The 17,447-nt window shown below is 44.3% G+C and overlaps 2 protein-coding genes across 7 annotated transcripts in view; both read left to right on the top strand.

Annotated features, from left to right (window-relative positions):
- The window catches only part of abl2 (c-abl oncogene 2, non-receptor tyrosine kinase), a 26,846-nt gene extending 13,406 nt beyond the window's left edge, over window positions 1-13,440 (top strand). Inside the window, exons 1-12 of one of the 5 annotated variants that reach the window (XM_005747532.2) lie at window positions 3,407-3,581; window positions 3,841-3,969; window positions 6,193-6,488; window positions 6,623-6,895; window positions 7,145-7,229; window positions 7,363-7,540; window positions 7,653-7,837; window positions 7,931-8,083; window positions 8,357-8,446; window positions 8,766-8,948; window positions 10,934-12,743; window positions 12,819-13,440. In XM_005747532.2, coding sequence (XP_005747589.1) covers window positions 3,470-3,581; window positions 3,841-3,969; window positions 6,193-6,488; window positions 6,623-6,895; window positions 7,145-7,229; window positions 7,363-7,540; window positions 7,653-7,837; window positions 7,931-8,083; window positions 8,357-8,446; window positions 8,766-8,948; window positions 10,934-12,743; window positions 12,819-12,828 — 3,504 coding nt within the window. In that variant the 5' untranslated portion in view covers window positions 3,407-3,469 and the 3' untranslated portion in view covers window positions 12,829-13,440. Of the gene's footprint in view, window positions 1-3,406; window positions 3,582-3,837; window positions 3,970-6,192; window positions 6,489-6,622; window positions 6,896-7,144; window positions 7,230-7,362; window positions 7,541-7,652; window positions 7,838-7,930; window positions 8,084-8,356; window positions 8,447-8,765; window positions 8,949-9,011; window positions 10,910-10,933; window positions 12,744-12,818 lie in introns of those variants that run through there. The other 4 variants (XM_005747531.2, XM_005747529.2, XM_005747528.2 and 1 more) reach the window with 4 other exon arrangements.
- Window positions 13,441-16,941: 3,501 nt separating this feature from the next.
- Window positions 16,942-17,447, top strand: part of osbpl9 (oxysterol binding protein-like 9) — a 31,505-nt gene continuing 30,999 nt past the window's right edge. Inside the window, exon 1 of one of the 2 annotated variants that reach the window (XM_005747522.2) lies at window positions 16,942-17,158. In XM_005747522.2, the coding sequence (XP_005747579.1) occupies window positions 17,048-17,158 (111 nt within the window). In that variant the 5' untranslated portion in view covers window positions 16,942-17,047. The remainder of the gene's footprint in view (window positions 17,159-17,447) is intronic. The other variant, XM_005747523.2, reaches the window with a different exon arrangement.

The following is a 17,447-nucleotide window of genomic DNA, read 5'->3' as shown; positions in this document are numbered from 1 at the left end:
TTGCGAGATTTGAGGTTGAATTATGAAGAACTGGATAATCGTCATTGAATATGAAAGGATAATTGGTGGTGCCAGGTTATAGCATGCATTTCAGCCCCCAGGTCTGTCATTTCCAGGATTATGGAGTGAATACAGTGCAGGATCTGATCAGGCTTGTCAGGCTCACATAACGTCTTGTGTAAGCGGGTCTCATCCGCAGTATTGTATGAGGGTTTTGTTCACACTTCCGGCATTCAGCCAGCCGTTTATCATCACACCGTCGTCACTGTGTGCTTTGCAGAGTTATTCCTGGATGTCATGCTGCCATGTTTTGTTTTGCAGCAGCTGAAAATACCACCTGACCTCACTGGTCACGGGCTTAAGATACAATCAGCATTGTTTTTGATTAGGGTGTGCAGAAGATATTACCGTGTTGTTTACTACTCCCCACAAGGTGCTTGGCTGGTAAAGTGACCTCTTTATAGACACTTGTAGGCGCAAACATTCAAACAGCTGTTGAGGCATCCAGGGGAAGGGTGTCATCGCTGATATGTGAGTATGTGTGCTCCTGGTACAAGGGTCACCTCTGTCGCAGCTGTCTTGGGGGTGCAGGCTTGCTATACCCCACAGACATAAACACCCGCTCTCCAGCATTCAGCACAAAGCCATAGTTTCTTCAGTGCGCACATGTGTTGCACATCACAGCAGACGCACTCACTGAGGCACCCGGACGGGCACACGACGTACCCGCGCTGGCCAACTGCTCGCTCAGTCAAACATTTCAGCATACGAGGCCAAGAGCATTTTGCCTGACTGAAGTATTTCGTCATTTAATGTGATCGGGTTGAGGCCTTGGAATAATTAGTGATGGAGTTTCTTTCTCTTGTAACTAGAATTGAGATTTCTCAGATTGAGACCTTTTGAGAAATGGCATTGTGTCCCTTTTTCATTTAGACATTCCTGGGAAGCGCAATCTGATACATAGATATGTAAGAGGAGCAGCTCTGACAGTTGGCTTAGCCTGACTACAGCAGTTGGAGCCATGATCGTTTATGCACATGCATCAGAAGAAAAGTGTGGGTCAATAGGACCTCTCCCCCCTAGAGGAACAAGACCGGCCATCTGCTGTTGGCCACAGCTCTCACACACTCCCCAAGCACACATACTCGTACATATGGACACGTCCTTCCTCACTGCCATATACCCTGCCCTACCCCCAAACCTCTGTATATGCATGGCCCCCAACCACATGTCTTTTTTGCGCTCACTCTCTCTCTCTCTGCCGCTTTTTGCCGTCTTTCAGAGTGGGTTCAGGCTCCAAACATCAGTCATGGGTGTCTGTGTTCTCCAGATGGACTCTGGAAATCTTGACTCTCTTAGGCCACATCAAAGCTAGTGGGTAGATTTCAGCAGGAGGCTGGTATTCACTACGGTAATAACAGAAGTCGGCGTGGCTTAAGTCAAAGACTACATCGGTAAATAATTTGGCTGGAGATGCCTTTGTCTCTCTCTTGCTCTCCGATTGCTGTGTGTACAATCTTCGTACTCCACAGTGAAGGCGATGACTTGGAGAACTGTCCTGAGCTCCTCAGTCATTTTTTTGCCAGAGTAATGTGCTCCTCAGTCTCCATTGTCTGAGACGCAGTTGGATGTTTTTTTAAAAACAGTTTGGAGTCACAGTGAATGAAGAGAAACTGCGTTTTTGTGGATACTGAGGCTTTTTGCCATCCAACCCAAAGCAGAAGATGTACTGGGAACTGTGGCTGAGTCAGGTCACAGCTAGTGCTGCGTTGCAGTGCATGCTGGTCCGGAACAAAGGTGGGCAAGTGTTGAATATAGATACTGGAAAGAATAGACAATATACAGCTGCATTGTTTGAGACAAGATTTCGGTTGTGTTTACGGCCTTTGCTATGAAAGCAGAGAGCTTTTCCCATGTAGACTGTGTACCTGCCAAATTATGAAGGCTAAGAAAGGGGGAAAAGATAATTTCTTGATGAATTTCTGCCAGCTTTGTGTGTCTGTGATTAAAACATAATTGCCACTCAGTGTTTTAAATTTGACTGGACTGCTCTGGTGGAAACGCAGCGTTTTAACATGGTTTAACTAGATAAAGCTTTTTCCTTAATCTCTCAGGCTTAATTAAAATATAGTTTTTCATCAGAACCTCGTCTACCAAAAGAATTGTGAACATCTGGGCTGTCTGTGATTGTTCTCCCATTTGCTGGTTTTAGAGTTCAGTTTTACAGCCAATATCATGTTTTTTATTCTAGGTTTTGTGTTTGTAGCATGACAGCAGTTGTGTTTTTGTTAGTTTTGCAGACTGCTGATATTAGAAATAAAGAGCAAATCTGTTACTCGTAGGAATTTATCATCGTTGCATCAGACGCATCAGGCAAGAATTTAGATGGTCTCTTAAAAACTTGAGTCCCTTTTGTACTTCCTGTATAATGAGGTTGACTGGAATCTTCCAGGAATCATGACGCTATGGTGATGATTGGACAGTAGATGGTGCGTGTTGTGTCATCTTGAACATAACCTGCATGTCTGTGGTCTCAGTGGCAGTGCTGTTGCATGGCAGGATGGTCTGTTTCAGTAAGTAGTTCAAAACAACCTCTAAGTGCCAACACCGAGTCGGTTCAAACGATGGTTTAACAGGACAGTCTGGTTTGACAGTCAAAGTGACTTTAGTGACGCTGATCCCAGAGGAGGAAATCTGCTATGAATCAGCTAGTTTCTTTGTTAAACATTTGCCTGTACATGTATGTGGTAGCGAGAGGTGACATCATGTGTTATATCACTTCCATTTATTCTGCTGCCATCATTTTGGGGTTTTGTATTGTTTTGTTTATAAACATAAAGCAGTAGTGAAATCCTATACGTTTGGAAACTACAGCCTCCAGAATAAACTCATCTCACTCTGAATATGACTCAGAGTTTAGGGTTATTGCTTTCAGTTACAATCTGTGTATGTTTGAGAAAGCAATGCTTTTCTCACTAATTAAAATGTAAAATAACATTGTACAAGCATATTACATGGATTAGGCGTTGTTCTTATTTAACAAGCACATTGTATATGTTTAAAGATGAACTATACAATCGGGGGTTACTCGATCACTTTTGGCACACGACTTCCATCCTCTTTATGGCAAAAACATGCATGTAGCAGCTTCTCTGTTTGTTTTCAGTTTCTTGTACTGATGTGACTTTTCTTTATCCTGCTTCCCTTCATTCCCAATCCTCTCCCACTCTTTAACCAGCTGTCCAGACATGCAGCAATGTTGGGAGCAGCTGTAGAGCATGTACGTGTTAGCTACATTTCTGTGTGTATGTCATTCAGCCCTCCCTTTGGTTTAATAGCTCCTCCTCTTTTTTTCCCTTCATAAATACAAATGCAAAGACACTCCCATCTCAGATTGTACCTGGCCCACAGCAGGCCTGTTTGTGTAGCTAGAGATAGGTGAGTTAAGGAGAGTTGGCCGAGTGAAGTGATGCTTCTGAGGTGCCTGCAAGCAAGCAGCAGTTTTGAAGATGAGTGGGCTGCTTTGAGTGGCCATAAACTCCACACAGGTTTCAGACTGGGGACTCGACCTCGAAAGACAGGTAGACGGGCAGCAGGATGGGGTCTTAGGATTATGGAAAAACCTTAATCCTAATAAAAGCAGCACAGCAGCAATAAATGCTGCTGTGCTGCTTTTTGTGTTCAGTTTCTGTCAAAGAGGATTGTAAGCTGGCAAAATTCATTGAAGGTGTCAGCCAGCAGTGGAGTTGTGGTCTTGTTGTTCACCTGTGTGAATCAAATCTCTCTGATAATCATAGTAATGTGATGTCTTTTCTTTTGCTTGTCCTTTCTTACCAGAAGCTCTGACAGAGGCGGTGCGCTGGAGCTCCAAGGAGAACCTTCTGGGCGCGACCGAGAGCGACCCTAACCTCTTTGTTGCACTTTATGACTTTGTTGCTAGTGGAGACAACACACTCAGCATCACCAAAGGTAAACCCAAGTCTGAATTTGGAGGGGGGAAAACTGAATAACCTCTTTAGATGGTTCATACTTTCTTACTAACTCTCTCACTGCCACAACCTCTGGTTTCACAAAAACTTCATTCTTTCTGTGCATCATCGCTAAACATTGTTGTCTGGTTACAACTGAGCGCTTGAGCTTTTTTTCCACATCATTGATCATTATACCCACACCTTTCTAAACAGCACGTGTTGCAACAGAGCACAGGGATCAAGTTGGCACCACCTGGAAAGGTGTCGTCCAGTTATTCCAAAGGAATGTTCTGTGTCAACAGAGCTTATCTCATGACATCATCAATAACCTGATCCTCAGACACCCACACATGACCAGCTGAGGTTTTATGTGCTATAGTTTCCACACTGAATAATACCTGAAACACCAGTGATGCTCATGCTTTGCCATAATTACAAATATCTTATTCGCTCTGCCTCTTAATGCACACACTTTTAGTCCAGACCTCTTTTCTCTCATTCAGCAGCACTTAACCACTCATCCAGTTCTCCCCTGGGCAATAAGCTTAAAATATCCTCGTAATATTTTTCAGACATCCAGGCTTCTGTCATCATCCAGTCTAATGTGTTTAATGTGGCAGCGCGTTAATTATCCATCGTTTTAAGACTTCCATGGCAGCTGCCTGGGATGGAAATGATGTTTAGACCCTGACTCATGGAGTAAATCTGAGATTCCTGCCCACATGCATGCACATGTGCGCTCCCAGGCTCCACTTCTCTCTTGCTGTCTGTCCCACTCTTTGCTGTGTTGCATGGAAAACACCCAGCGGGCCTTTAATGTTGTGTTAATATGAAATCGGCTTGACTGTAATAATAACAGGTGGACGAGCGCAGCAGGCGGACGCCGGTCACAGAAGGGGTCTTAACAGGCCATGTCTGGGGCTAATCATTGTCTCTTCTCTGTGCCAGACCTGACTAGGCTAGGCCAGACCAAAGCCCTGCTTCAGGCACATGTGGCTCCCAGTGTGAGGCAGCAAGACAGTCAGTGTTTCCACTCCCACAAAACCTAGGGGCACACAAGGCAGACACAGAGGAGACCAGTGGATTGGTGGGCTGGATATGGATAACCATCTTTGTTTAATGTAGTTCTCCTGATTGCTAGTACACTGTGTTTAGTTTTATGAGCTAGCCCTGTAGCACTGGTTGGTTGAATGTTATATGGCTCTAACACTGCAGCTATTTTAGTTAAGTGTTTATTGGACTGCAGTGCTTAATATGAGCAGCCTATTACAGAATCATTGTATCTGCTATTTCTCAAAGTTTAAACTAACTAATGATAGCCCAACACTATGTTCAACCAACTTTAAGCCTGTGTTTAAAAAATGACCGCAGCAGTGCAGGAGGCAGCAGCAAAGAGTCAGAACAGTCTGTGTGTTTCTATCCTGCAAGCTGTGATAGAAGATAAGCTTTGCAAAATCTTGTTTGTGAGTTTTATAAACTTCTGTCCACTTTCATCTGCTTCTCCATTCGACCTCCTGCTTCCAGTTTTATTGCACCAGCAAAGCCCCTCGCTTTATTTTAATGCCCCCTACAGACCAACACAGTCCGTCATGACGAAAGATGCTGAAAGGTTAATGGATTAGTGAGTAAACTTGGCGTTTTAGTGGAGGGTGAGTGTAAAAGATGGATAGCCTTAATATCCTCTTCCTTTTATTTTCTTCTACAATCACACCTAACCTACATCTACCCTCGTTTTTTCCACACTAAGCTATTTTCTTTTCCTAAACCTGTGTCCCACTGGCAAGTCTGATCACCGCTCCTTTCAGTGTTTTCTTGTGCCTCCCTGTTAAAGTATCCAGCACATCAGCCTCTCCGCTCCCTCTCTCGCGCTGACGTCAGAGGCAGACAGAGACAACACACCAAGTCAGTACAGGCCTAGTTTTGCCTGGCCCTCTGTGACAGATATGATGTGCACCCAACCCTTTTATTGTTCCATCGCTTTTGATGTAATTTCACTGAGGGGCGAGTCATGCCCATGAAACCTCTTCTTTCTGTTTGACCTGTTATCCAAGTCTTACAGGAATGTAGTGACTATTTGAACTAGTTGTCTTTCATGTTGTGTAACAAAACAGACAACAAATCGATTAAAACAGGATTGTCTAGATACCGATAAGCTGACTACTCCTTCGTTATAATCGGCACCTTTTAATATGTTTGCACAACCCACTCCTTCTGTGTTCAGGTGAGAAGCTGCGTGTGCTGGGCTACAACCAGAATGGAGAGTGGAGTGAAGTGAGGTCTAAAAACGGTCAGGGATGGGTTCCCTCCAACTACATCACACCGGTCAACAGCCTGGAGAAGCATAGCTGGTACCACGGGCCCGTTTCCCGCAGCGCTGCAGAGTATCTGCTCTCATCACTTATCAATGGCAGTTTTCTGGTGCGAGAAAGCGAGAGCAGCCCCGGACAGCTGTCCATATCTCTGCGCTATGAGGGCAGAGTGTACCACTACCGGATCAACACAGCCACGGATGGAAAGGTAGAAGGATTGGGTTTAAATTATTAAACGGGCTCACTAGAGTGATGTTTTCTGGACGGACTCGGTCTGTTCATAATCTTGACCTTTTTCTTTCTTTTTCATCCTTATCCACCTTCCTGCTTCCTCCCCATCAGGTGTACGTAACATCCGAAAGCCGCTTCGCCACTCTGGCCGAGCTGGTCCATCACCACTCCACTGTACCTGATGGTCTGGTCACCACGCTGCACTACCCTGCACCCAAATGTAACAAGCCTACAGTGTACGGTGTGTCACCCATCCATGATAAGTGGGAGATGGAGCGCACAGACATCACCATGAAGCACAAGCTGGGAGGAGGCCAGTATGGGGAGGTGTATGTCGGAGTGTGGAAAAAGTACAACCTCACTGTGGCTGTCAAAACACTAAAGGTGCGTAGAGTTATTTCTACATGTTGACTATTTGTTTATCTGAGATTGCAGCTCTAAAGTGTCACATTTTCATATTTGCAGCTGTGAATTATAGGGCATGACCCAAAAATGATCACAGACCACCACCTGCAGGTGGACAGTGGTATTACATGTGATTAAGCCTATTGTTGCTGCACCATTTCCCATTTCTGTCCAACCCACTGATTTTAACAAAAATGTTTTCTTTTGTTTCTATTTGTGCAATGACAGGAAGACACCATGGAAGTAGAGGAGTTTTTGAAAGAGGCAGCAGTTATGAAAGAGGTTAAACACCCAAACCTCGTTCAGCTGCTGGGTCAGTATTTATGAATGCTGCTAAACCTTTTTTTTCTCATTTTGAGTATAACTTTTGATTTTCCGTGCCTTTTTAAAACATACTCGTTCACGTTTCCTTCAGTATTTATTTTAAACCAGTCTGTCCCCCACAGGTGTGTGTACGTTAGAGCCTCCTTTCTACATTGTGACCGAGTATATGCCACATGGCAACCTACTGGACTACTTGAGAGAGTGTGAACGCGATGAGGTGAATGCTGTTGCGCTGCTGTACATGGCAACGCAGATCTCCTCTGCCATGGAGTATCTGGAGAAAAAGAACTTTATACACAGGTAAGGTGTGTGTGTGTGTGTGTGTGTGTGGGTTTATGCTGCTTCTTTTACGTGTAATATTTCACTTGTCTTTTTCTAAATGTCCAATTTTGTTGTTTTCTTTACCTCTCAGGGATCTCGCAGCAAGGAACTGCCTGGTCGGTGAAAATCATGTCGTGAAGGTTGCCGATTTCGGCCTGAGCCGGTTGATGACCGGTGACACCTACACCGCCCACGCTGGGGCCAAGTTCCCCATCAAATGGACCGCACCGGAGAGCCTTGCCTACAACACCTTCTCCATCAAGTCTGATGTCTGGGGTGAGCAGTGCAGCTTTTCCAGCATCGTTTTGCCGTCTTGAATTAATTTTCAGTGTGCTCATCTTTGATCCTCTGAACTCGTTTCTCCGACAGCTTTTGGAGTGCTACTTTGGGAAATTGCCACTTATGGCATGTCTCCCTACCCGGGTATCGATTTGTCTCAGGTCTACGATCTCTTGGAGAAAGGCTATCGCATGGAGCAACCTGAGGGATGCCCGCCCAAAGTTTATGAGCTGATGAGGGCATGTGAGTGCATGTTTTTTTTACCTGCCTGTTGCTGCACCACATTTCCACATTTCAGAGACACGCAGGGAGTGCTCGTCTGTACATGTTTGAATGAAGTGAAACAGCAATTATGTGTAAATTTGCATAACGTCTTTCAAGAAATACAAAAGAGTATAAATAAACCAAAGAAACAAAGATTGACGGCTTGATAACCAATTTGAAGTCGAATGCTATTGTCTCATTGCTTTCATGTATAAAACCTTTCTCGTCTTTGTGTTTGTGTCATGCTGTCAGGCTGGCAGTGGAGCCCGTTGGATCGACCTTCGTTTGCAGAGATCCACCAAGCCTTCGAAACGATGTTTCACGGCTCGAGCATTTCTGAAGGTACAAGAACGTGCAGCTTATGACATGTAGCCTCTAAACCTTCACTGTGACTCTGAAATACATGCACTGACTTGGCTGATCATGCAAACTGGGTCTTATTTAGCCTACTGACCTTTAGTAACACAGCTTCAGGTAATTAAATATGTGAGAGTAGAGAAAGAACAAGTGAACATGTGCAAACAGGAGTTTAACAAACTGGAATCTTCTTTTCACTCTCCTATTCAGGTTTAATTGGTCAGTAAACGAGCAGCGTGTACTTTGCTGGATTAGAGTAGTAAATGCCTCTCAGCTGAATGCTTTTCTTCTTTGCACATTGCAGAGGTGGCAGAGGAGCTCTGTAAGACAGCATCCTCTGATCACAGCGGGCCGCTGCAGTCTTTCAGTCATGACATGCCCCTGTTGCCTTCCAAATCTCGCCCACTCCACAAGCACACAGAAAACAAGGAAAACATCGAGGGTGGACTGGACGGCCGCACTGACCACTGCACGCACGGTCACTCAGGTACAGCCAGCCGTGCCCATGTCACTACCAACCAGTCGGGTGCCTCACTTTATGATTCTGCAGGTACGTCGGAGGACACTGATTCAGAGAGTCAGCTGCAGCGACGTCTGGCCCGCCGCCTCAAAAGAATGGCCGTCATTTTCCCCGACAGCTGATCGATCACCATCTGACATCTGTCATTCATTTGGCCGACCAGCAGCAAAAGCATGCATGCATTCATTGGTCAGCATATTTATGTCTAACTGCCTGATCAATTTTTCATAAGCACTTACTTTTTAAGTAGGTTTTTTTTTTTTGTTTTTTTTAATCACCCATGAAGCTTGCACACACTAAATAAGCATAAAACCCCACAAACGAGTAAATATTCAACAATGAAATAATAAAAGGAATACAGAATGAGTGCGCTCTGTGCACGGGGGTTAAAATGACGTTCTCGTCTCTCACGATCACAGAACATCTCGTTTTTAGTCTGTTATCCTCAGACTGTTGTCCTGCCTGAGATTTAACAGCATTACAGCCTCACTCTGCAAGTTTCCTGTACAGCTGTAATTTTTAATTGCATTAAAATCGAATGTTTTCAGCATCCTCAAGTAAAAAGACACCAGCACTCAAACTCCTCTAATACAATAACCTGTCTTTATGTTCAAATAAATAACTGCATCTTCACTGTGACACAGTCATCATCTGATTAACATAAGCTTTTGTTTATTTTCTCTCCTGGTCTATTTGTGCCATTAATATTATTCCTCCAATTAATACTTGATGATACATCAATACTTCACTGTTCACTCACTAATATTAAATGTACATAACGTTGTATCTTATTTTAAGTTATTACTTATTTATTTGTTTTGTTGGGTTTTTGTGTGTTTGTCTCGTGTGTAAAATGGTTTGTCAACCCTTGGCCTGCGTGTACCTTTCTTCACCTCCTTATGTGACTGTCAGTTTTGTCCTGACGTGGTCGTACTTCACTAAAACAAGGTGTCAATAAATATTTTGGTTCACTGAAATAAAAATCATTTCCATGTGCTGGGGGGAGGGCGTTGATGCCTCTGTTTACCTGTGTCTGTTAACTAATACAGGAACTAAGTGGAGCAACCACAGGAAGTTAAGTGTAAATGAACTGAAAGAAAACCAAATATGCTTCTATGATAAGTCTTTAGGGCTTTGGTCCATGAACTTGTGTATTCACCAATAAAGAAAGAAGAAGTGTCAATGAGTTTTTGTTGCACAATAAACAGCAAAACTAAAGTTCACTAAAACCCCATTTTGGTTCGTCACTGGTATCGTGAAAGTGCCCATAAGGAAATAGTCGGTGCACAAACATTGAATGAACATCTTGAATCTCAGCATTTCCTCTGTTTTATTTTTAAATGTATGTGATGTTCCTAAAGATAAGGAACTGTGTGTCTGAGGTTTATTGCTTTCCTATGCTGCTTCACATCACAGGTTTTCTAAATGTAATGAAAAAGCGTTTGCAGCTTCCTCTTTCATTCGTTTCACTTCATCTGCTTGTTTGGTGAAGCTGCCCGGCGTTCTGTGCCGATTTAAAGGTCAGCAGAAGTGTAACACAATTGCAGCTTCCTCTTTGAGCGTAGTGACACAGCAGCTTTCCATGTTAGAGAAGTTGTGCAGTTTCTGTTGTTCAGTCGTTGAAGTGTGTTCATTATCTTTTGAAACGGCAGCTTGTGAATCGTTGAATTACTGTGTGCTTTTCCTTGACTGGCACGGGCTCAAAAACAAGTCTGTTCACCTTCTTCGAATGCTTTTCTCAGATTGTGAATCCCAAAGGCGGAGATACAGGATACAGCAGCATCAGCTGCCTGACATGAGTGACATTGATGTATAGATGAGCGAGCCAAAAAGCAGTTATTCATTATGTCTCTTTTAAGCTATTAAGCAAGCTTTTAACAGATATTTGTGCTCCTGAGTTCAGTCGGTCTGTTGTATGATTGTGATTCCTCCTCTTCCTCTTTTCTTTCCAGGTTGGGCGTCATCTTTGCTCGGAGGGGACGGCCGATCAGGCACCTCCCCAGCCCTCCCCAGAAAGCAACAGTCAAGAGATAAATCTCCCAGCAGCCTTTTAGAGGATGCACAGGATGTGGGCACATTTACACGAGACCGCAAGACTGGCTTCTTTAGCTCATTTATCAAAAAGAAATCTTCCTCGTCACAGTCTTCTCAGCACCAACAGAACCTTCCGATGCCACCCAAGAGAAGCAGTTCCTTCCGGGAGATGGAGACACAACCTCACAAAAAGTACGAGCCTACACCCGATTTCAGTGCTCCTCCTCCCCTGCCCCAGTCAGACAGTTTAGGGGGCTTCTCTGCGTCTCCTTCCCACTCACATGGGGAACCTATCCAGGCACAGTCTCGCTGCTGCGGGGCAGCTTTTGGACAGAAACCCTCTGGGGGAGGTTTTGGTTCACAGGTGACAAGTGGTAGCAGTTGGAGTGGGCTGGCTGGCTTTTTTACCCCTAGACTCATTAAAAAGACCCTGGGGCTACGGACAGGGAAGACATGCTCCGCAGACGAGGGTGGAAATATAGTTGGTGGGCCTAAACCTTTCCCTAGGTCCAATTCTACCTCCTCAATGTCAGCTGGGCTGCCTGATTTGGAGCGCATGGCTCTGACGTTACCCAGGAACCGCAGTGCTAAACCGCCTCTGGAGAGGACTGCCTCAACAACCTCTCAGCCAGAGAACGGGGCTGCACGACCGTCAGAAACTCTGCTGAGGAGGATGGATGAGGGGACTGCACAGATCAGGGAAAGGCCCAAAGCCAAGCTACTACCCCGGGGCACTGCTGTAGGGGTGAGGGCACCGGGGGTCGGGGGGGAAGTTGGGGATTCAGACAGCCTGTCCCGAGTCAGGGAGGGTAGAGAGGAGAGTGGAGGACTGGACAGGCAGCAGAGTTGGACATCTCCCTCCAAGTGCTCGGGCTTGAGCATGTCATCAGCTGCAGCAGGTGGGCCAACTCACAACCACAAAGTCCCAGTGCTGATCTCTCCCACACTGAAGCACAGCCCAGGTGACGTGCACCTGGTCGGGCTAGACTCTCAGGGGAACCGCTTTAAACTGCTGTCTGAGCACCAAGCAGACCGAGACAAGCCACGCCTCGTCAAACCCAAGTGTGCGCCGCCGCCTCCCCCTACTCTGCGCAGTCTGCAACACTCCTACAGCGGCGACGGAGAAGAGCAAGTCGGAGGAATGCCCGTGGAAGTAAATGGGGACACATTAAAAGGTCAAAGGTCAGGGCGAATGTCAGGAGGAATGATGACAGGCAGACCATCAGTGCCACCACCGCAAGTGCCTCCAGCTTCTTCCTTTTCTTCTTCTTGCTCTGCCACCACAAACACAACGCCCACTAAAATGGCCAATGGGGCGACCACCACGGCCCCCTCGCACACAGCACTGTCTGCTGGTTCCAAAGTGGCACTGCGGCGAACTAGGCAGCAAGTGGAGAGGGCGCCCTTGGAGCGGGTTAGCCGCGAGGCCTTGCTGGACTGCGCGGAATGCCTGAGCAGCGCACTCCACGCCAGCTCCGAAAGCCCCTCCAGCAGCCAGGTTCTGGACGCTGGCCATCAGCTGCTAGACTACTGCTCAGGTTATGTGGACTGCATCCCTCAGATGAGGAACAAGTTTGCCTTTCGAGAGGCAGTGGGGAAGCTGGAGCTCAGCCTGCAGGAACTGAGAGCCTCGTCGTCAGGAGGTGGGGGGTTGGGTGGCGTGGGGTCCAACACTGTACTGGATAACCTGCACGGCTGTATTAAAGAGATTAGTGACGTAGTGCAGAGGTAGCCACCGTGACGCCACAAATCTTCACCTCTAACTACCCAACAGGTCGCTTTGATTCCTTTTTTATGTTTCAGGTTCTGTTGACAGCTTTCTGGGGACGGATCGAGACGCACCTCTGCAGTACCTCACACTATCACTACAAGAAATAACTTTTTTTAAAATTGTTTACAAATCAGTTTGATAAAATGCCAGTGTGGACACTAATTTTCCTCTAACCTGTACATATTGAGAAATAATATACCAAACTAAATTCAAGTCGCACCATAAAACGTTTCACCACAACTTTTTACGTGGCCTTGATGTAAAGGCGTCCTTGCTGCCTGAATGTCGAGTGTATCAGCTGTGTGTAGCCAGCCGACAGAGTAGGTAAAGCTCACTCTGCTTCCCCTCGATTTAAACTCAAGAATTGTTTTACAAATATGTAAGTGTACCGTTTTCCTCTGTGTCTGGAGAACCAAGTGATCGTGAGCCATTTCGGAAACTACATTCATGTGAACTCCTTCGAGGTACGAGGGGTGGTGGGGGGTGTTCTCATAGGCCAGTTGGACAAGTGTAAAAAGGTTATAAATAACACACCTGCTTTGTCCCTTGTGTGGGGTTAAAGTCTGGTTGCTTTTGTTTTGTTTTTTCAATAGTAACCGTGAAATTTCCACGTCCACCTAATCATAATAAAAGTTTTAGCGATTGCCTACAAAAGTAAACGTGTGCATTTCACAGATATTCCCCACAGCACTGACACACAATGAACGAACACAGAATTTGTCTTTGCTTCTGTGACTGATGTCCACACCTTAACGTAGTGCCACAAGAATGGGGAATCTCCCCAGCCCCTTAAAGCATTTCATTATTCGTGTCCAGTTATCCTCGCACGCTGCTTCGTTGTTTTGCACGATGGAGCTGAAACACGTGGAGTGAGGAAAGATAGAGCACAGGGTAGCACACGAGCAGGTGAACTGGGACAGTGTTTTTATAAGTGTCCTTGCGAGTGTGGACAGTGCTGGATTCCCTGTAGCCTAGTCATGGCCTCGGTGCCTCATTCTTCAGTGTAAGAACGCTGCGAAATGCAGAGACCTACTTCACACTAATCACACAGTACTGATCTCTCAACTAACTGCAGTATGTCTTCAGCACATGAGCAATTTGTACATTATTTGGTTCACAGAAAAATGCTTTTTAGAATGTCTATGTATGAACTTGAATTTTAAATTATTGTTGTTTGGGGGTTTTTTTTAAAGCACAGACCTATTTTAAAAGAAAAGCTATGTAAATATTTGACTTCTTTCATATCCAGCAATCAAAAGATTTATCTGTGGTCACAGCATAAAAAACAATGTTTCTGACTGAAGAGATGTATTTCAAGGCCCATCCACCCAGATCTGATTATCTGCTTTATGAATGTATTCTTCTGTTCTCAACCTGGTTGAATGTTCAACTGTGTGTCTCTTTAATCCCTTAAGGTGCCATATTCTTTTTTTCCATTTAACTTACTGGCCCATGCTTTATTTCGATCACACTAAATAAGTCCAGAGATATCGGCTCTGTTTTTTGAGCACAAGCAGAATTGTGTACAGCACATACACAACTTGTATTGTTTTCCTTTTTGTTTGTTTCCTTGCTTTGGTTCTCATATTTATGTACACTGGATACGGCCTCGATCTCATTGGTTCATTGACACATGCTCTGTACATGTAAAATTGTAAACACTGATGCAAGTCCGTAACACTTTTAATGCCTTTCAATGGCATGTCATTTTTTTTTTTTTTGTGGTGCATTTCATCCTTTAATTTTTCTTCTTATTGTGCGTCAGTAAAATTGCCCTTTTTTGCCAAACATGTTGCTTTTAGACCAGCTGATTTTTGTGCATTTAAAATAACATGAAATGAAAAATGCCACCTTTCTTCACAATTCTTGGTGCCTTTTTGTGAAACAACTTGTCCACTGCGAGGACTCACAGAATGTTCAAGTCCCTCATTAAAACTCATGCGTATGTTTCGATTTCAATGACATCGTTATAATCCTGTCACTGCACTGTCGGTTTCTGTCATTTGGAGGTTAACGGCCCGATGCCAACATGTGCTGTTTGGCCATATTGGATATTTGCCAGTTGGTGTCAGCATTTGTAATAAATGCATTAAAATTTAGAAGAGATGTGAGAAACACCCTTCAGCCACGTTATGAATGTTGATATTCTATATCTTGTCCACCAGAGGGTGTTCTGCAAATTTCATGTTGGCAACACAGCATAAATAAATACATGAACAGATTACCCCAATAAATGCTAAGGAAATATTTTTAGTTCTGTGTGTCTGAAAGAAAGAATATTGGATCAACAATTGTATCAGTCGGACTCTATTTGGAAAATCTGTAATTAATGTGGTTTATTTGTGGCTGTTAGCGCTGTTAGCGCTGTTAGCGCTGTTAGTCCGGTCACACAAATCTGCCTGATCTGATCACACTTCAGTCTAAAACCTTTAGAACTGACTAGCACCAGATTGGCCTTAGTTCCTCTTTACTTTGTGTGATACGCCTTTTTAGATGGTGAAAGAAAAAATCCTGAAATCACGCATTTCTTTTCCAAACAGTTTTATTTATTTTTATTTTTTAAGGATTCAATCGTTGATTGTCAGCAAACTGATTTCGTACCAACTCGCAAGCCTGATCTCAAGACCAATGCTGTTTAATATTTAAGCCTGACCACAACATTTTTGCTCATTCTCAGTCCTTTACATTGACTTTATTTATGTTTTTTGACTGCATTGATCCTGTAGATCTGTTTATTTTGTCTTCTCATGTCTCCCTGTTGTGGAGTACAGCTCTGGAGAACGTGCGTACGTATCAATATACCAAAGGCCGCGTCTTCAGTTGTATGAGTGCAATGTAAAATCAACACACAGACACACCGTAATGAAATATGTGAAACTAAACAGGGATGAAAAATGGCAGATGTTAACATTAACTTTTTTATTGTACAAAATATATATTTTGTGTTTTGTTTTTTTTATTTAAAGCTCACATTATATTACTGTGAAGTTTTGCTTATCAGTGTTAAGCCTATTGTAAATAATAAAGATATTGATGAATATTGTTTGGTTTGTGGTTTATTTGCAGTAAATTTCAAGTGGAGCAGACGATGTTAGCCAAGTGTTGCTAATATGAGGGCCGCTTGTTATTTGGGGTTTTCTCTTTTTTTATCTTAGGGTCTATACCTTACAACACAAAGCGCCTCGAGAGAACTCTTGTTGTGATTTGGCACTACATAAATAAAACTGACTTGATTTGAATTAAATAATTCTGTGTAAAATATGCTGCTCAAAAGCTTAAGGAACACTTAAAATTACACATTGGATACAGATCAATAAAATATTCAAGTTGAAAATCTTTACTGTCAAGCAGCAGGCCCTGTCTCTATCAACTCTCTTGTACACCGTCCTTTGGTTTGCATGGCTGACTCCAGGTATATACTCTTTCCATGTTTATCGTTCAGCCTTTCTCCCTCTCATTCACACACGTCTTCTATCTCACTCACACTGACTTTATCCTCTCTTCTCTCCAGAGCATGCCTCCACCTCTCCAGGCTCTCTGCCACCTACTCCCTACCCTTACTAACGTTGTCTGCACACACCATAGTCCACAGAGACTCCTGTCTGACCCAGGGGCTTTTTGTATGTCCCTCACGATTCCCATTGTCACCCCCACCCTTCTGCAGCACCCATGCACTGTTCTGTTTTTGGTGTGCCACCCCAATATTTTAAGTGGCCCCCATATGGCCACCCCTATGAAAAAATTCTGGATGCGCCCCTGGTCTGGCCTGTCCATCACCATGGCAACCAAGAAGGGACTCAGATCCAATCCCTGTTGTATTACAACCATCATACATGTCCTGCAACTCTCTCTACTGTTCTCCATCAGCACTGTCAAAGCAAACATAGCATCTGTAGTGTATTTGACTAATTATAGATGAAACTAGGACAGCATAGCAGACGCTTAAAATGAACTCCGGTAATTCACACGTTTGTGGATATAAAAAAAAGGTAAGATTCAATAAGATAATAACAACATCTTTATCAAAATCACTGGAAACTACTTTTACTTGGATGATTATTTATTTATTTATTTATTTATGGTTTTAGTCGTTTTGTGTCAGAGCATGATCTCCGGGTCAAGTGACTACTCTTACTTTATTTTCACTGAATGCTGAATATGATGAGCGTCATCATCATCATCAGAACGATAATCTTCCTCATACCATGACGCCTACCCCACACCATATCCGACTCCTCCCCGCCCGGAGCCTGTTGTAAAGATGGCGTCCATCATGGAGGGGCCGCTCAGCAAGTGGACCAACGTCATGAAAGGCTGGCAGTATCGCTGGTTTGTTCTGGACTACAATGCCGGCCTGCTGTCGTACTACACGGTACGTTCATCTCGGCTGCGATTGTCAGCATGTCTTGCTCAGGAGGTTAGACTGTGGAAGTTGCGGCTGGTCGTCAGCAGAAGTGGGAGAAGGGCCTTGTGTTTGTCAGGAGTTGGGAGTCTCAGCTGGCAAAGCGAGGCGAGTCTCTGTTGGTGACGGATGCGTACGTTGGCCAATAGCAGAGGCTTTCGAATGCTAACTGACCAATCGGGTGATAGCATTTTTTGCCCATGCTTCCGCAATTGCGGCTAGCTAGCACAGCTACACGCTAAAAACCCCACAGTATTCA

The sequence above is a fragment of the Pundamilia nyererei genome, unplaced genomic scaffold (assembly GCF_000239375.1).
Source record: "Pundamilia nyererei isolate P.nyererei 1_Seehausen unplaced genomic scaffold, PunNye1.0 scaffold00199, whole genome shotgun sequence".
Lineage (NCBI taxonomy): Eukaryota > Metazoa > Chordata > Actinopteri > Cichliformes > Cichlidae > Pundamilia > Pundamilia nyererei.
Note: the sequence above shows the minus strand (reverse complement) of the source record. Positions and strands in the feature narration are given on the sequence as shown.